This window comes from Halyomorpha halys, unplaced genomic scaffold (genome assembly GCF_000696795.3).
Source record: "Halyomorpha halys isolate HHAL.00 unplaced genomic scaffold, Hhal_1.1 Scaffold659.1, whole genome shotgun sequence".
Lineage (NCBI taxonomy): Eukaryota > Metazoa > Arthropoda > Insecta > Hemiptera > Pentatomidae > Halyomorpha > Halyomorpha halys.
This window is the reverse complement of record NW_027107174.1, coordinates 61,284-82,452: the sequence shown is the minus strand read 5'-3', so window position 1 is coordinate 82,452 and position 21,169 is coordinate 61,284. Positions and strand designations below refer to the sequence as shown.

Here is a 21,169-nt window from a genome sequence, read left to right as displayed (position 1 = left end):
TTCAAACTTTTGTTGGAACTTGGCGTTTTATGGTCTTTCCGCATCCTGAATTTCAGGACATGATCTCTCCAACTTAGCTGACTGTTGGTATAAAGGACTCGTGGCCCTAAATAGTCATCCATATTATCTTTGTTCATTAGTACAATTGGACAGATAAATGGGCATTAGTAGGTTTATTCAGCCATCTCATTTTTCGCGATCCCATGGTCCTAGGAAATCTATAGCACAATTTGTTATCTTTTATCTTCGAAATTTGATAACTATATTGATTTATTCTATGTTATTGACTATTTCAAGGCTAAGACTAGGAATGTATCGAAGTAATATTGTTACGATGAGGATATCTTAAGATGAGGTTAACAATTTAGAAATCTCGTGGAAACAAGCAATCGAGGAGTCAAAACTGGTGTGGACGAAGCTTTAAAAACTTATAGTTAGCTTATAGTTTAGATAGAGTGTGGTGATGGAATGTTATGTTATTATTATTTGATTTATCTGCTTGATGTAACAGATTCTGTTGGCAGAATTTTATAGTATTGAGGAAAAGAGAAATGAGTTCCTCCACTATAAGACTCAGTGCTTTATTCCCACTAATTGCTCTACATATCCATACCATAAAACCCGTCTTTATGTTTCAGTTGCCGGTATTTTGGGTGCTGTATAGCCCCTGTCATATCTTACTTTTTAAGTTATATCAATAGAAATATTTTAAGTAATTGCAGTCACTGTGTTGATGTATTAATAACAAATTTTGACTAAGTATTCGGGCACAGTATAGTCTCTGCACCGTGTCCATCTAAAAGTTAAATTTATTATTTAACAGTACACGTACTGTATACCTCCTACCCCGTTTCCATTTTGATGATATAGTAATAGGGAATTTATTATTATGTAAGGTGGATGCTGTATATCCTCAAAACCGTTATGTCTCTCATGTTTTAGTTATGTCAATTGAAAAATTCTGGTTATGTAATAAGATACTCTATAGCTCTGCCCTGCGTCCATTTCTAAGTTGTATCATTAGAAAGTTTAAAATTTTAAGAATTGCAGTTAACTGTATAGTCCCTGATCCGTTTTATATTTTTTATGCTGTACCAAGAGAAAATTGAAAATTTATGATTAAGTATTCGGGTACTGTACAGCCCCCGGTTTATATATCAATAGAATATTTATGATTTAACATTGCAAGCACTTTATACCCCTGCCTCGATTCCATTTTGAAGTTATTGTAATATCCTATTTATTAAATATTTTTTCCATATTAATTTTTAAATTATATTAATTAAAAATGTCTAGTTGGGTATTATGGGCACTGCATCGCCCCTCCCTTGCGCTCGTTTTTAAGTTATATCAAAAGAAAATTTATAATAAAATATTATAGGTACTGTATGCCCTCTGTCCATTTCTATGTTATCTTAATTTAGAATCTATTTCATTGTATTATAGCTATATTGCGGGAACAGTAAAATCACAGAAAATCATCAAGAACTTAATGTTTTTTTTTTTTATTATGAGTAATATTTTTGGACCTAATCTACTTCTGGTTGTTACTGATTATTTTTCCCATCACTGTTTCTGCTATGTAAATTTCCCAAGTTTTCTTCTTAGTCTTAGAAAAGTCTGATAAGACTTTATTCTGAAAGATTTTTTAAAGAGCTTCAAATATTTACATTGCAGCTTCATAACGACCATGAACAGTGGTGATTAATTTCTTCCATTCAATTACATCCTTTGAGAGTTACGAATCCTCTGAGCTTCACGGATTTTTATCAAAAGTGTATTGACATGAAGCTTTCGAGTTTTATTTGCACTTATAATTTATTCTTTCTTATGGATATACAATTAATAATATATAGATTTTTTTATTTTCCACTAGTAAAAATAAATTTTGTAAATTTAAGCGAGAGGTTAATTCTTCAGGGTACTAATAATTTGAAACTGTTTTATCAAACCATTCAATATTAAAATTTCATTAGCATTTAGACATAACGTTTGACCTTTAAAAAAGATTAAGTACAGCATGAGGCTAAACGTTTGAGATACATTTGCATCTTTATGGGCTCTGAAATAGTGTACTTAAAAGTCGTTCCTCATCAAATGAATGGGCTACATATTAAGATAAATATTGAATCGCCACAGAACCGTTAACTTTAGCTACGTTAGCTTTATGAAGTAGCAATAAATTTAACTAGGTATCATCTTTATTAACAATAAGCATTAAGTTAATATTTATTGTATAATTAATCAAATTACCTGTACGAGCTGCTCAGCCTGGAAGCGGCCCAGCCCCTGGCCGACCTGGAGGTGGAGGCTGCCCCACTCCCAAGTCGCGTGGCGAGGCCTCGGGTCAGCACATACCAGCAAACCCAAGGTTGCGTCTTCCCCTCGCAGGGCTGTCACTTCACCGCCCCAGCTGCCTCTCAGCACCTGAGGTCCTCCTACGTTGAAATAATATCGTTACGATAATGCCAGATTATGAATAAAACGGGATTATTATTTTACTATGACTATGCGTACAGATTACCAAATGTACGAATCAACTAGTTTTCAAAATTAAATATAAGTAAAAAGAAAATAATGCTTGACTATTTTCCTAACTTATAAGTAGTGCCCAGTTACGGAAGCAAGCTTTATTTTCACTTTTGTACACATTTTTGAATTTTCATTTGTGAGCAAGGCTAGCCACACACTCACACACTTATTGTGATTATTTCTTCTCAGGAGACCTGGAAACGTCTATTTCCGTTGAGAAACTCGAATTCAAAAATTTGGAAGATCTCAATATTTCCCCTTTCTGAATATATTTTATATGTAGGTAAGTTAAAATAAAGACAGAAATAAAACAAATCTCAATTAATCAATTTAGATTAAAACTTTTGTTTAACTATTCTCACACAGCGGGCTGTAGTGTGATTGTCTACTACAGAAGCAAGAGACTTTTTCTTTAAGCTCTCAGCTTGAACTAGTCCCGAAAAATTCCCAATCTATAACTAAACTCCATTATATATAAAAAAAATAAATAAAATAAGGACAGTAAGAATATTCTACATGTATAAACAAAAATAGAGATGTGTGTTTGTTATTTCTCCTTGCAACAAGTGCCTGGCGTCTACCTGGTGTAAATGCAAGGTACTAATTAAAAGTAATTTGCATCGTTTACAGAAAAATTTCTTTGAAGAGTTTAACATACATCATGTTTGTAAAAAAAAACATTATATAGACATAAGCTGTTGACATTCACTCTAAAGCTAGGTTATTTCTTTTTTCTTTTAGGTTGGTCCTTTTTTAGTTACATAAATTTCGTATTTTTTCTAAAAAAATATAAAAGAGGCATGCATATAATTCACAATCGACAAGGGTGACACAGCTAAGATTAAATAAATCAATAGCAAAAAAGAGGATATATGAAATAATCATAATTTTTTAATTCTTGCTAATGCTCGGTATCATGAAATCGGAGTTTCCAGCCGGTTCGGGTACTTATATATTTGGGTGCTTCTTAGTAATGAAAACTTGACTTTTCCAGTCTGATTAAAATAATTTTGTTACCTGTAGAATAGAACCCCTCCGTATGTCAGAAAGGCCAGGTAGAGGTAAAAAAAAGTCTCATAAAACTAAAAAGAATGAAGAAAACATCTTCAATTCAATGCTTAATAATAAACCTAGGTTGTAATGAAGAATATAAAAGAAAAGTGATAAAAAAGAATATTAATCCTTCTTGGTTAATTTGAATAAAAAATATAAAGGTGCTACTTTCATAATTCAAAAGAATTCAGTTAATTAAAGGAAGGGATTTATGTTAGGTTGTATCCCAACGGTCAGCAATGTTAAGAATTATTGGGAGGGCTAGAGCAGGAGATTGCTTTTTGGCGCGGAAGTGATTCAGCACACCCTCCAGAGACAAATGATATTCATTTTTTTTCCAAAAAATTATTTATTACTTTGGGAGGGGGCTGCTCTACTGTTTTGTTTTATTCAATATGTCAACTCATTCGAACTTCCTAGCAAATATCCGAATTTATTTTCGAATATTAATCAACCGTGACACGCCCTGTTCGACTCAGGGACTAAAATATCTCTTTGTTCAGTTATCAATGTCATTTCCATCTATAAGTCTCCAACATTTACTGCTGTGACCGATGAATTAACCCATTATTCTTAGTAATGATAGGGAAGGTTTATGAATCTCGTAAATAATTAATAGAATGAAAAAATGGAAATAAAATATATTAAATAAATAAAAGTAGACGATTTTTTTGGTTACGTAGGGTTGATGTCAGGAAACGTAAAACAGGTTGCAGGGATCTCTTATTTTAATAGGCAGCTGTGGAAATGGGTCTAATGGTGTCTGAATCGGTCTAATAGTGAAAGGGCTCACCAAGTTTTTCCCGTCAATTGGCTAGTGGTTCTCACTCTAGACTTAGGCTGTTGCCTATTTCTGCCAACTTTGTGGCAGTCCCGTTGGTGTCAGTGTCTTGAATAAGGTGGCTGTACAGTACTGGATCTCCTCGAGATAAATTCTGTCACTCTCGGTAGTTCGAGTGTTCTGAGCATACTGTTATGAAACTGTTGGACCTTTTTTGGTGTTGAAGGCGCTATGAAGGTAAGCACAGGTGCTGCGTAGAGTAGTGCTGGCGTGAGCAAACTCTTGTAAACCGTTAATTTGAGAGAAAAGTCATGAAAAGCTAGCAAGGGATAGCAATCCTGTATGTCTTCACCCTAAACAGCTTTATCTTCCAATGGCTGTGGCGAGCTAGTGTCAGGTGTCTTCCAAGGGTGACACTCTGAAACACTACACTTCCTCACGGTCTATTCTCGTACCTTGCTATTATATAGACTTTAGGGAGGATTCACTGGTTCTTCTGAAAATAGAAAATAATAAAGTCGGTCTTCTTTGGATTAACATTCATTCCGGTCTTCATTGGATTAATATTCATCCCCTCCAGTTACCTAGTAATCTTAGTACAAGCTCCTTCCACCTGCCGTTGAGTTTTCTCTGCGCTTACTGAACTACTATAGATGGCTATACCGTCGGCATATGCTCCTATTGTAGTATGGTCATGTTTACAACAGTTTCAGCTGTATAGATAGAGTACTAACAAGATAGCACAGACCCTTAGAGAACTTCACAGAGGAGGTGGGTCTGTCAATCAGTGCAAAGATTTTTGTTATTTTGGGAATAAGTCGGTCCGTATTGACATACCGATAGGTAATTAATTATTCATTCATTGGAGATTCATGAAAGTAGATACCAGAGATGATTTAAATTATTATCTTTCAAATAAGTTATCACCGATGGAATTAAGATCGGAAACTGAAATAACACGATTTTAATTCAGTTTTTTAACCAGATTGGTATAATTTCATTATTTAATTAGAGTTTCAAGTCTTCTCATTTACTAAGTCCACAAAGCATAATGAGCATCATTATCCTTTGTAGATCAATCCCGATATCCTAAGTGTAAATTCCTAACGAACACCGGGAACTCGGCCTCTATTTGAAAAGGGACAGAAGAAATGTAGTTTGATCCTAGAAACGCACAATATACTCAAAGAAAATACATTTTATTTATGAGAGATTGAATTAAATGAATATTATGATAAAGGAAACTATTATTTTTTAAAGATCTAGATTAAATAAGTTTGAAATAAGTATAGATTACAGGTCGAAAAAAATAAATTAATAACTGTCGCTTAATGTTTGGTGGCAAAGTTTTAACTATAAATAATATTGGTTATTGTATAGTAGTGATTTTTTCAGGATGTGGTTTTGGAGATATTTAGGTAGAATCCGTTCTTCGAAATAACAGCTGTTTTAAATAACTAACTTTTAGCTCATTTTTTACTTAATGCTCAGCATCATTAAAGCTACCTCATCATCAAAATTAATAAAACTTTGTTCAAAGTAGTATAAAATTGAACCTTCATAAATCTTTAGTGATTATCTTAGTTCGTTGCAGTTTTCAACGAGATATTGGCAAAAGTAAATTCACAAAATATTCTAGTTATTTCGAAAAAAAAGTTTGGTTTTTGAAAAACTGTATCTCGGAAAAAAAATTGAACGTAAGTAGCAATAGCAAAATAAACGTAAGGCTGAAATTTTGGCAAAATTTGAAAGAGGTTTTATTAATGTTAACAGTGCGGTAGACACCTTTAAAGATGTTATGCACTGTACGAAAATTGAAATTGAGTTGATAAAAAATGAGTGAAAATTGTTGGCTCAAAAAAAATAAAGTTACTTCTGTAATTTATTATTATTTTTTAAAATTTATAACATAACCTTTTAAATCATGAAATATTGTGTATATTTAAACCAAAAGAATGTTTTTGATCTTTAAATTAAAAATGAAGATATGCTTAGAAAAAATAAAAAAGTTCATTTTATAAGGATAGGGTTTTATACTTGTAAAGTTTTAGTGTAAAGTTATAAAGTAAAGTTTTAGCATGTAAAAAAAAAAAAAAATCAAACTTCGTCGTGGAAATAAATTCCATCTAGCACCTAGTTTCCTTATGCCTCCTCTAACGCCAACGTTAATTAATTTTTAAAATTTATTTTTTATTAGTGCAAATGAAATAGAAATAAGGAGGAAAAATATAAAATAAATAAAAAAAAAATATCATTAGTATGTTTCGGGAAGATTCCAAACCATGTCTTCAATATCTCAATTTTTTAATACACAGTTCATAACTGACCAATTAAAATATGGCCTCATCCGAGCTACATACAGGTACATCCAAATCTTAAAAAATAAAACTTCAGAGCTTCATGCTTAACAATTGGGAATGCCGATGCTCACTTCAGAGATGTATATATCAATGTTCAAAATGTAAAAATGATTAGTCGAACGTCTAATGTAGGGTGAGATAAATGTTTTAATCAATAAAAAAAAGTGATATAAGACAAATGAAATAGAGTTACTAAATAAAAAAATATGGGATCCTGTGAGATCATAAATAATTTTTTGGTCGGAGTATAAAAATTGCACTTTAAGAAATTGAAAAGTTATTCTGTTAGTAGATACGTAGCAATAACCTTGATTAGTCACTAAACCCCAAATTGCCATTTATGTCACCGTTGGAATCTGAAGTGCCATAGAGAAATGTTTATTTATTCAGAAACCAAACATATACATTTCCTAAATTAAATCGTTCCATTTCGTAATCATTTTTTCCCCGTACGTTGGTGGCTGAATCAACACTAAATGGACTTTTAGTAATATGCCTTTAATGAAAATGTAATTTTAGGTAATATCGTTTCAGATGAGATGGACTAAATAATATACTAACGCATAAATTGATCAGCGTGTTATTTTTTAAGTTTCTAATTATACATCAATCTCATCCTTGACACAAATAAATGAATAATAGAAGAAAAAATCTTCCAGTTACGTAGGTCTGTATGGTTTTCTCACTATATTTACAGGTTAGATAGTACATGTATGTACTTATTTGTAATTTAAGGTTTAAGAATAATTTTTTGAAGAGGAGTATGTCTTCTTTATTTTTTAAATAAATTTGATTTTTCTTTATAAAATGAAATTTACAGGTGGAGCCGTGTTTGAAACCTGTAAGTCAAGAAAATATTTTTTTGCATGGTGAAGTGAGAATATAAATTTGGGCCAACTTATTTTTTGATATATAGAAGTACCGATAAAAATGAGTTTACGTCTGCTATAGCGAAATTAGGGGACTGAATCTGATAACATTGAAATAGGATCAACTAGATACCAACACGTAGAGTTCCTGAATATTTCATTAAATTTGGATAAACGATTTAATATATTTTACACGAATACAAAGATGATACTATAATTGTATCCTAATAACAACCCACTTTCCTATCCTTTGGAAACATTCCATTATAATTCTCTTTCCAAAACCAGGAAAACCTCCTAATAATCCTGCTTCCTATTTGCCAATCAGCCTACTTCCAATCCTCTCAAAAATTCTTGAAAAAATCCTCCTTAAACGTATCCTATCCATAGATGAATCACAGAGTTTTCCCACACATCAATTTGGATTCCGCCCTAGGGACTCCACAGTTCGACAAGGCCTCCGAGTTGTTGACTTTATCTCTTCAGCTCTTGAAAAGAAACAACACTGCTCGGGTGCCTTTCTGGACATAGCGCAAGCTTTTGACCGGGTATGGCATTCCGGATTGCTTTTCAAGCTCAAATCCATATTACCCCAAACCTTATACCTTACCCTCCGCTCCTACTTCTCATCTCTCACTAGAAAACAAACTACTCCGACCTATCTGGACCTACGGACTTGAACTTTGGGGAACAGCTAAACCGTCAAACATCAAACGTATCCAATCCAAAATCCTTAGAACCATAGTTAATGCACCCTATTACGTTTCCAACAGAACACTACACCATGACCTACATATCCCTTTTGTTCTTGACCTCATACGAACCAAAATCTCAAAATTCCATATAAACTTTTTCAACCATCCTAATCCTTTGGTTCAAACCTTATCTAGTTCCACCGATCCCTACAGTCCACCTAGAAGGTTGAAAGGGCAGTGGCCAAGAGACTTATTAAAATAAAAATGGACAATTGGAGTTCTGGCAATGGTCAGATTCTCCACTCAAGTTGAGTGTTTGTGTGCTCAGCCTCCACTGACTCACTACCAGTGAATATTTTATTTTATTTTAGTATGTATGAGATCATTCATCACTATTACCTATTGCCGACAACTGTGTGACAGATTGTAACATCTATCAATAAATAAAAAAGTATTTAAAAAAAAAATCTGAGGAAATGATAATTTTTTTTTTCATTTCCTGCATAAGGGAGGAATAGTCAAAATCAAAGACAAAAACTATTACGGTAATAATGAAAGATACTAAAAGGCATCAGACTGAAAAATATTACATCACTTAATTTCTGCTCAGCAATATCATATCTCACATCAACATTCTATTATACGCAATCGATAACATGAGCATACGTGAAGCATTTTTTGTATATATGTACTGGTTCTACTAAATTAATCATTTCCGGTCTACAGTTTTTTATAAGAATCTTCTAATAATATGTTTATAATAAATACAAATGTTAAATATGGAGATGAATGGATCTAAAAAATTTTCAGTCAGAAATATTACGACAGACAGCAAATACCTCTGTTTCTGACTTTAACTTCAGACTGGTGGGCTGAGGTCCATACTCCTTGGTTTTCCCTATAGGTTCTATCGCATCGTCCGTTCCGTGAACAAAATGTTTCTATTCCAGGTAATGGCATTTAAACTGTTAATTCCCTGCTACATAAATAAATATATTTTTAAAAAAGAGGCTTATTATTTGAAATTTTATGCTTATAAAAGTGGTTTTTTGCATATAAAATATTTCTGTTGGAAAGATCCATTTTAGAGAAAAAATACTGATTCAATTAACAAAAGGAAGGAATTACTGTTTGAAATAGATTTTTATAAAGAGAAATTATAGTAAGTACTAGTAAAACCCAAAATGTAATGAACATTTTTTGAATGAATTTCTAAGCCCCTGAAGAAAAAAGTAATGTATTTCATAGAGTTACTAAGTTTAGTGAATGTATGCAGATAGATCAAAATATAGTATGACCATATTATTGTCTTTTTTTTTTTTTTAGCGTTTCATATGAGATGGCCAATGAAAGTATATACGGTCAAATTTTTTCAGAAACTAGCTACTTCCTATTTTAAGATTATTGAATCATTAATATATTAAAATGAAAAATAAAAACTGTGGTTTGTGCGGAATTTTGGAAAGTTTCAGCTGGTCAAGATATAGAACATTTTGCATTGCTATGAAACGATAAACGAAAGCAATAAACAATATGAGGAAAATTTAATAATAACCTTCTCTACTGATTTACGACTTTAAAAAATTTTCAATGGTTAGTATAATAATAATGCCTAATTCATTACAAGTTACTTATTTTCTTACAAAGAGACTATGGTCCAACTACAGCTCATCAATTTTAAAACAAGTATTAGGTTGAAATGAGAAGTATGAATCATCTATCATAGAGTGACCAGAGAGGAAAGAGGATGGGATCCGTCTGGGAGGAAGGAAGTGAAGTAGAAGTTTATTGCAGGTCCAGGAGGGGGCATTAAGCAGCTAATCGCCTCATCGTTCGCTTTTATGTGCCCCACGCCCTCCCCATGTTTTCACCATAATCGATATACAGCCCTCACTTTCGATATTCATATTTCATCGAATCGATTCGCACACTCTCTATCATAGCAATAATCCCATGAAGAAATATTTATGAACAGTTACCGTATCCAACTTCTTTTATCAACAATAATCGGAGTTCCAAGTCTTGATGTATGTCGTTGATAGCAGAATATAAATGTAGGAAAATAGGATAAGATCTGCAACTTGAGTAACTCCTGCACCGAAGAATTTTAGGAACTATTTTAAACTCTTGTACTAATGACAAAAAATACTGTAATATCTAACAACTGGTAAAGGAATTCACACTACGGTAGTCTTTACTTTTTCCGTTTGATTTCTACGGAAGGTGCAAGGTCATAAGATCTTGCATAAGATACCTTTATTTCTAAAAATAATTATAATGAATAAAATCTGTTGTTTAACTTAAATAATGAAAAATCGAATTTGACGTAGTCCATAAAGTGTACCGTCAGCTTAAAAAAAACTTTACATGAATGAGGTAACTTGATATTTTGTTTAATTTTAGTAACTTTGAAAAGAAGATAATTTTCAGTTTATTAATGGGAAACATATTGATTTGATACTACCTAATAATGACTAATGATATAAATAACGAAAGTAATAACTTTAAATAATGGGACAAAATTGAATGTATGTGTATAAAAAAATTTAATTGTTTCTATCATTCAAATGATAGAGGTTTTTGTTGAAATAAGACTTAGAACAAAAGGGATATGAAGGTGTTGTGTTTTTGGTAACGTAATATGAAGCGTTGACTACGGTTTTTTGGATTTTGGATTATATATTTATGGAAGCGTTTTTCATTAATTATTCTCTCACAGTACGGTAGGTCCAGATCGTTCTGTAGGTTGTGTGTAGAATTAAACAACTAAGAAATTTATTGCCTATTTAGCTATAAGAAGGTTCAGTCTCCTCTTTAAGTCTAGTACGTGGGTTCTAGGTTTACAAGATTTATGATCTTAAACAATAATTGTGTCACTGATCATGATTATTTAATAAACATTCATTGTTAATCGTATTTTAAAGTTTTTTAATTATATTATTTCGTTATATATGAAACTATAAATATTAACAATAATAATAAATATTAAAAATTTGCCGAGGTGATATATTATACAAAAAGTGTTGAGGCGAAGCTTCTCAGTACAGTCTTGAAATTGTTGGTTTCAGTACAATTTAATATTAAGGTATATTAATTATCATTTCAAGCTTCATTTAACCTCTGAGTACTATAGGCAATTAAATTCCCGCTGATTAAATTTCCTCTAGGGATGGAACACGAGTTAAATAACTTTTTGATTATAATGAAGTGATTGATTGATGAAGAGGGTTATAATGATTTATGCCCTAGGTCAAATAAAACACGGTAAGAGCAATCATTCATTAAGCTTGTATCTAATTTGCAATTTAAATAATAAAAAGCATTAATTACTATTGATTTTATTTTATTAGTATTCTAATTTTTTTTCGCTAACGAGCACATGTTTACTCATCGAAGTTTAAATTTCCTTTTATTTCTAAGCTACTTATAAATTATTCTATGTTAAATAATTTTCATACTCAATAAACTGTTTTATTAACTATTTTATGTTCAATAATTGTCATACTTACCATATTACTTTCTGCCCTTATCAGAATATATTATTTTTCCTACTACTTCCTACTAAAAAAAAAAAAAAAAAAAAAAAAAAAAAAAAAAAAAAAAAAAAAACGACGGAGGTTTTTTTTTTTTTCATTTTTACCAATTTCCTTTCTACACTCCAAACATTTCCGTTTGCTCAAACTTATTACATTGCGTGTCTCAGTTCAGCCAATTTCTTTCAGTGGCAGATTTATTTCAATATTATAGATGTTGTTAAAGTCAATGATACTACGAATTTTAGAAGATTTTCCTTATGAGATGTGTATTCCTGGCATTGTTTTACTCTTGTACCTTCCCTAACTAACTGTACCCCTGAAACTATTCTCAAGTCCCGAAGCATCATGCTGCTACGTAACGGAAAGAGCTAAGTCTTAATACATTGTTTTCAGTTATATTAGGGATATTTTTGTTTTGCATAATTGGTTATCATGAATTTTATGATTTAAATCATAAATATGTTACTTAATAACATGAAAAGTTAACTTTAACATTGTATTTAAATTAGCAGCATTAGAAAATTGCATATTACTCCAGTGAGTGAGAGTTTATAGCGAAAGTCGGATTAAGAAGAAAATAAAAATATATAAGAAAAGAAAATTGTATTTCTATAATATTGAAATAAATCTGCCACTGAAAGAAATTGGCTGAACTGAGAAACGGAATGTAATAAGTTTGAGCAAAGGGGAATGTTTGGAGGGTAGAAAGAAAATTGGTAAAAATGAAAAAAAAACAAAAACAAAAAAAAAACGATGGAGGTAGCAGCTAAAAATAATATATTCTGATAAGGGCAGAAAATAATATGGTGAGTATGGTATCGAGTTACCAAAGGAATCCAGGGAAACGCAATACCTGCCTCTAACCAATCCTTTTCCGATAAATCCACAAATTCCAACGCTTTAACAGATAGCAATGGAACCGCACGCAAAGCCTCTAATTATTGCTATCATTACAGTTAACTTTGTTTTACTAAAACCAGGCATGCACGGGTTTCTTTGACTGAGATAGTAGATGAGGAAGTAACAAATACCCGGATGGCTATGGACTGGGGTAGCATTTTTATTTAAATAAAAATACCCAACATGCGTTTATATTTATGTAAATATATAATCGAGAAAAAGAAATTTTTGATATTAAAAAAAAATCAAAACGTGACTTTAAACTTGAAGCCTTAAACAAAATGATTTGTCATTTAAACTAATAAAAATATTGTTTTTAATAATTGAAAAAAATTGTGATGGTTATTTTAATTCAATATTCTCATATTTCTCATCAATGAATTTGCAAATGAGAGAGCAAGTTTAAGTATAAAAAAATAAATAAAAATGTCGACAGTTATATTATGGACTTGACATTTTACAGCATTAATTATATCCAGGCTTATACCACTATATTATAGAGATTATATAAAATATTAGACCTTGTTTTCAAAGGGCGTTCAACTGTCTGGTCATCAACGCCAGTATTAGACCTTAACCGCACTTACTAAAATCGCAGAGATTGACTATTATTGTATTTTTATTGAGTTCACAACATTTTCCCTCACAGGTTAAATTGAGGAATAAGTTGTAATGGGGCTCATGTATTTTTCCCTCCAACTGGCTTGGTGGGGCATAAATGAGGCTCCTAATTTGTCTAACTAGGTAATTAAAGTAATTAAAATAAATATTAATTGTGTTAAAGAGAGGTAATAAAATATACGTACGCACTAACGAACAGTAACTATAGATGAAATGAAAATCAGGACCACAACCCTCCAAGAAGGGTTAGGGATTCAGTACTTTGTAAGGAAGTAACTTCTTCTTGAAGGCAAGGCGTTGATTTGTTCATAATCACCAGATTCTTCTTTAATTAACGTTACCTACTTTATTATATTAGGTAGACCATGGAGGGCTCTCCCGTACCCTTAGGGTTGACTCATGGCTACAATGACAGAATAAATAATTATCTGCTACAGATGGATTCGAACCCAGGTTATTGGAGTTAATAGCACAGCGCTTTTGCTCTCTGAGCTACTTCGCTATCCCAAAGAACAAGAAATAGATAAATAAATTAAATAATGACAAATAAGTAAACAACCAAGATACAAAATTGAAGTATAATAAATCATTTTGAATACATTTTTATATATATATATATATATATTTTTGGGTATAGTTATTTATATTTTAGAGAGATATCAGAAAAAAAGAAAAGGCAGAGAAATGTATGCATGAATACTACCATGATTTACCCCCAAAAAACTTCACTCAGTTGTTCCTATCATTTCTGTGAGGGCTTCGACAATACAGTTAAGAACTATTTTTTTTTCTAACTCCAGTTATTGTTTGATTGTAATAAATTATATCCATATAGTCCCAACATTTTGTATTAATTAATTTAACTGTTCAACGTTTCGGCCAACCTGACCTCCATCCAGGAGAATATATTTAGTAGTAGCTTATATTACAAACAATATTGAAACCACTAATGATTACTAAATAGTATATCTTAGTTATAATTTTATATTCTCACATCAACTACTAAACATTTGCAGGCTATTCTGCCCAAGTCTCATGCAATATACATGCAGTTAATTATTCCTTTTTTCATCAGATATATGACATTATCATATGTCAATCTGCATATTTATGAGAAAGGATTCTCGTTATCCAGTAAATTTTAAATATAAATAGTAGATATTAAGACGAGCAGTTTATCTTGAACCTGACTCACCTACGACCTGTAGAGTGACAGGATCGCTCATGACAGCCCGCTCGGTGTTGCCGATGTAGTTCCAGACCCGGCAGATGTAGTCCCCTTGGTGCTGGTAGGACACGTTCCTCAGCTCCAGCTTGGCCTCATTGGAGACTATGAGCGGCAGTTCCAGTTCCGGGACCTGCTGGAGCCATTGGTAGGTCGGCGTTGGGTTGGCTTCGGCCTCGCAGTCGAACTTGGCCTCCCCGTAGAGGTTGGCCGTGCTCAGCCTGTCCGGGCCCACGCTTCGGATGGTTGGTCCGACTGAAACAATTATATTTCCTAATATTAGCTATACGATAAATATTACAATAAGAACATAAACAATGTAACAATAATGACCTTAAATAGTGGTGACCGGTATTGTAATATTATTCTATAACATAGAGCCTTAAATTATAATAATAGACATTTAAATTACTAAAAAATAAATTATTTCACGCCGATACTTAATTACTTTAATGAAAACTACATGAAGCAATGAGTCAATATTGATGACTCAACTAACCAGGAGAAGGGAAAATAAAAATGAAGGTTGTTTTAGAGGTTACAAAAATTTTTGCGTTCTTTTAAGTAAAGTAAAAGTTTTGCTTAATGAACCAAAATTCTATTGAAATAATGTCTAATTTTTATGTAATAATTTAACGATAAAGGTCATTAAAAATTAAATTATTAAATAAAAAAATTAAAATGCACGCCTCCTAAAGTTTTTTTTACTAATTTTTCATGACTACTTTAATTATTAGGCATTTGTACGTCTAATAGTTTCTGGAACATAGCTTTTCATTGGCTAAAAGTCTTTTCTGAGCAGCAATAAATCATTATTTTAAGAATTTGTTTTGGTGAATATCATCGAAACTGCTACTCCTACTACTCTTTAATTGATGTCGTTTGTGGGAGTTGTAGTTTCCAAGATAAATGCCAAAATAAGATTTACGAATTATTCAATTTTCGTTATTCGGAAAAAAGTGTTGCTTCTTGAAAATCTGTATTTCGGTAAAAAGGTCTGTGAGCCGTGACAAGCAATCTAAATGTACTATAATGTAGTTTATAGCGTTTATCTTCGCAGGATCACTAGTTTCCAAGTTATTTGACAAAATAAATTTAAACAATATGATTTTTAGTTATTTAGAACAAAAGTTGCTTTTTGAAAAACTTTATCTCAAGAACTATTGAATATAAAAATCTCTGGTAGAGCTTACATTTCGGAAAATTAACTCTAAATAATTTGCTAAAATTTTTATAGTATTGTAAGTAGTCATGGAAAATGAGTAAAAAAGCTTTAGGAGGCGTGCACCTCAAATACTTCAATATTTACTTTTTAATGGCTTTTATCGTTAAATTATTACAAAAAAATTAGACTATTTCAATAGAATTTTTGTTCAATAAGCACAACTTTTTGTTTACTTAAAAGAACGCCAACATAATTTTTTTGTAACCTCTAAAACAACCTTCATTTTTATTTTCCCTTTCCATGGTTGGTTGAGTCATCAATATTGACTCATTGCTTTATATGGTTTTCATTAAAGTAATCAAATATCAGGGTGAAATCATTTAATTTTTTGCAATTTAAATATCTATTATTATAATTTAAGGCACTATTATATTACAGAATAATATTACAATAACGGCTCATATTTAGGCAAAATAACTCAACTTTAATTGATGTTTTAACATTTTTTTTAATGGGTTACAAGACTTTTTAAAGTTATTTTTTTTTAATATTTCGAAACATCTGCCATTTTTTTATTCTCTCTAACTTTGGTAGGTAGAGTTATAAGTTTTAACTCCTAACTATGTATAGTTTTCATTTAATAAAATAATCATGAATTGGGGTGAGATAATTTTTTTCCTCGGGCTCTTGGACTATAAGTGCATATCGTTTTGATGGTAATTCCTCCAGAACACTAGAAGTAAAGAAAGCCAGTGTAAAATAATTATAAAATCGTTAATAAACAAGCAATTATAAGGAAATATCTGTTTATTAGTTTGTGAAAATAAAATTTATGATATACCTGTATGCCTGACATATCATAATTTTCAATACATATCAGATGACTTCTTGATTTTCATCAAACTGCTTACAAACTAAAATAAAATAAAAATACTAACGAACCGTTAAAATTGCACCACAAATGTAATGTATTCGACCAAACAACTCCCCTTTAAGCCCTATCTACAACAAGGAAGTTTCTCAAACGGGCATTCCCTTTCAGATGAGAATAAAACAAGTGACAACAGACAAGCACCTCTTTATTTTTTTCAAACCTTTAAAAAAAAAACGAAGGAAGAAAATAAGTAGATCAACTTTTCTAAGCTTATATAAACTAAAATCCCACAATACGGTAATATCCAAATGTTAAAAATTAAATTTTCAATTTAAATAATCAGCAAAGTAAATAGATCAGCTTAGCTTTCTCATTATTTCGTTAATCTTTTTTTTTGAAAATTATTCTATCACAGCAGAGTACAAGGTAAATAATTTATCGTTTAAGAATAAAATCAAAAGCTGTTTTTGAAAACATACGTATCCAGAAAATTACTTTTTAACTTGTGCAAAGGAAAATAGTGAATGAAATTCACTAAAAGTAAAGTAGCCACATTTCACTATTCATATATTATTAACTCTTGCTCCTAACGAACATTTTATAATTTACCATCTAATAATATATAAAGTACACTATTAAAATCTTGATATATCTAAATATTGATTAAGAAAATATATACTTCATAATTGAAATGGAAAACTAGTTGATAGCTCAAAAAGTGTTTAAAAAATAATATACAGTCTTTCGTTAATTTATTTTCCACAATCTACAATAAATGAAATATTATAAAAGGATAAATTTTAATATTGGTGGGGATATAGCAACGTTGTTTTTAATTTTTGTAGGTTAGTCAACAAAAATACTTCATAGTTATAAATTTGGGGAAAATTTAGGAAGACTTTTGAAGACGGACGTTCATTATACGATAAACCACATGCAATGTTCCAATGTTTTTACCCAGCGAAGAGAACATGTTAACTTTGGTAAACCAATGAGAAAACTTGAGGCATAAACTAAGTTTCTTCAACAAAGTGTGCTTCAAAACTTTCTTTCCTCTCCTTACTTTATCGTCAGTAAGATTTAAAAGACGATTTGGGTCCTACATCCAATATAGCTGGCGACCTTGAATAAGAAATTTACAAATAGTGGCCAAAAATATTTGAATAAACTAATTTTAATAAGTTGATATAGAGACCAGCAACTTCTGACCCTTCATGTTTTATGACATTTATAAATAAATACACACACACGCAAACATACATATATTTGATAGTAATGAAATTATTTATACAAAAAGAACTAGGAACTATATTTTTCTTGAATTAATGACCTATACTTCTATGATTTATACAACAAAAAACTAATTTTATATTTTAACGGAAATTGGAATAATATTGTAATTTTAATACAGCTTTTAATGAATTGTAAAATATGGCTTGTATTGATCTTTATTTTAGCTGTCTGGAATTTAAAAAAGAAATTGGTACAGTGCGAGAATCACACAACTTTCAACACAACAACAAATCCTGGAAGGCAAAAAGTTCAAAAAATTAATTCACATTTTTCTATTGCTACAAAATTCCGAAGTTTCTCTAGGTACAGAAAGCGAATATGAGCTTTTCTCACGACTACCAAGAACACAATTTAACAAAATATAACCAAGCCTAAGTATTTAATTGTATTTCCGATTTTCCAATCTGTAAGCCAGTGCAATATTATCTCCACTAGCTAATCTTAAAATTCTTTCATAGGTCTTATTTATACAGTTTTAATTACTGCTTTTAACTTTTTTACTTTCTAAAAACTTTAGATTACAAGAAAAATACAACTATTGATTATATCCTTATATCCGTGACAGGGCAATTAGTGTTTGATCGAGATATTGCTTAAAATATACATGAGGATGTGGTTGTTCAACTGAATGTTTCCATTTCATTAAGTGTACTGATAAAGGATCACATTGAGAGTAAGTATAGTGACTGTAATATTGCTTTATTTTTTCCGATGATGACTATGAAACTCGCTATTACACTATTATAAAAAGAAAAGTGAACGTTTGACAGAGTTTATTTATTAAGCTTAGGTAGTAAAAGTCTCGGATGAAACACGTTTTTGAAGGGAAAATGTATTTTCAATTTTAACCGTTTCTATGCGTGGCCTTGTTAGAAATTTTTGTTGTAACTGACTAATCTGCGGGGTTCGTTAATCTGTAAATGGTATCTAGTAAAAAAGAGCTTTTAAAGACATTTTTGTTTTGGTCTATGTAAAAGAACTTTCACTTTGTTGTGATGAGGTTATAATCTTACCACTCTGACTGTCGGCCGAACTCAAAATTCTGATTTTGTTTCCATGGAGATTGTTTACGATATTGGAAATTTCATTTTCTGCAGGTTACCTTTTTTGTAAGTTCGGTTTTTGTTTATCAAGGAAAATGATTTGACCCAAGTGGTCGATAGAGTTCAGTTTTTTTTATAATTATCGTGGTTGATTTTAATTGGACGAAAGATTTGTTATCGGCCCTTTTTTGATGCTAACTATGAAACATTTTTCGAGTTGAGTCTCACACCTTGTTACCTGCGTCAGGATATGTCGTGAGCTCAATACACATGATAATTTCTTGATTTGAAAAATGTTAGTTTTTGAAAAAAATGTTACCAGAGGTTTTATTTCGCTTTTGTGTGGAAATTTGACATTCTAATCGGCGAATAACTATTTTCCCTTGAGTCCCAAGTTCAGAGTTTGGGGTGTTTTTCTAAATTTTTGATGAAGTAGAGATCGATTTTGGGAAAATCGACCTGGATCTCCCGGAGTGGACACCAATAAATTCACTTCGCCCGGTCTTCCAGTTCAGTTCACCTGGAAAGTTTGGCACTAGATTTTGCCTATTTGCCAGCTGATGCCACCTCATTCCAGGAATGCAGCAGGAAGTGGTTGAGATTGTACCAGATGAAACTTAAAACTGAAGGAACTTGCAGGTCAGGACGGCGCGACAGATGAGTTTGAACAATTTCATTAAATACATTTTTTGTTAATATATTTAATATAATTTTATTGTAACAATGCTCTGGAAAAATTAAATTGTTATTAATTGCTTTAGAGTTTAAGAACATGCTTTAAGCATTATTTAATTTATTAAATGTCTAATGAACTAAATTGGAATTATGTAATTAAATCAAAACTTAAATAACCGTATCCCGGATTATGCGTAAATTTGTGCTTATATTTAAAATCGCCTCATTTTTTTACGAGGTTAATATAGGAGAGAGAGAGCGGCAATAAATGAACAACGTTGGTACAGGACGGCCATTTTGTCTAGGTGGCAGTGTTGGAGGGACTTAAAGCTTAGCCGGACGATCTAAGAGAGTCTTACATTGAATTACTGATTTTTGTGTTTTACAGATAGATTATCGAATACATACGTGCGGTTAGTTATACACGTAACCTGCAGAGATTGGTGTCGAATTCTGCATTTACGTAGTTTTTTTTTTTCCTCTTATTTTAACCCTTAATCAGTGGAGTTTTCTGTTGGGCTTAATGCTCCGGGAGTGGTGGTAACGTCAAAAAGACGATATGCAAAGGGCTCTGTACTTCGAACTAGATACTTCATGTTAATATAATAAATTTTACTTGTGTATTGCTCTATGACCCTGATGAGCCTCAAAAATAATAACCCTACAAGTCTAAAGACTACTAACAATACAAAACGAGTAATTACGTCAAACAAAGAAAACTAAAGATAATTTAGAGACTATATTAGTAAGTTGAAATAAAACAAAATTTTGCGAGACCTGATTTTTTGGATTGAGGTGACCCCACAATGTGTATTTCTGTCGCATTCAACATTTTGCACGATAGATATACTTCCCCTTACTATGAATTCCACAAATAGGTGAGTGAAAGTAACAATTTTCATTTCCTTTCCTATAACTAAGCGGATATTTTGGGTTATAATTTTTTATAACTCTTCGAAATCATGATCCTTTAAAACCGTGCTTATAAAATTAACTTAATCAATGTAACATCTGAATTTTAGTTTGATTACCAACTAAGATATTAGATATATTCGTTAATGGTCAAATAACTGAAAAAAATAACTTTTGCTCAATGTTTCAGGAGTTAGGCTTGTAAAGGGTTACTGGCATAAATTAAAAAAAAAAATTAAATTAAAAACTAGTGGAAGGGAAAAGCTCCAGTAAGGGGACGTGACTATGCGAAAGTCAGCGGAGCACTTGTCGCTTGTTTGCATAATGCATATTGCCTGAAACAATGACCACGTTATTAAAATGCTAAACAATTATTTGGTATTTTGAATTTCAAGTCAACAACAGGTAATATTGATTCGGTCAAAAATTACAACTTGGTATTTTAAACTGTTAGGTTCAGAATTATGAAATGTACAAATGTTAAGTTGTACAATTCCTGCAATGATAAGTGTAATTAGAAAACACAAATCTCCCACAAACACACACGCATATATATAATACCAAGGTTATAAGTATTTACTTATAACCTTGGTAAATATATAATACATTACTTTATATAATACATGATATATATA

The 21,169-nt window shown here is 31.3% G+C and overlaps 1 protein-coding gene across 1 annotated transcript in view; it reads right to left on the bottom strand.

The window, feature by feature from the left end:
• The window catches only part of LOC106685108 (kin of IRRE-like protein 3), a 131,003-nt gene that overhangs the window by 69,931 nt on the left and 39,903 nt on the right, over positions 1–21,169 (bottom strand). Inside the window, exons 3-4 of the mRNA XM_067045482.1 lie at positions 14,543–14,827; positions 2,254–2,438 (exon numbers count right to left, since the gene is read on the bottom strand). Of these exons, the coding sequence (XP_066901583.1) occupies positions 2,254–2,438; positions 14,543–14,827 (470 nt within the window). The remainder of the gene's footprint in view (positions 1–2,253; positions 2,439–14,542; positions 14,828–21,169) is intronic.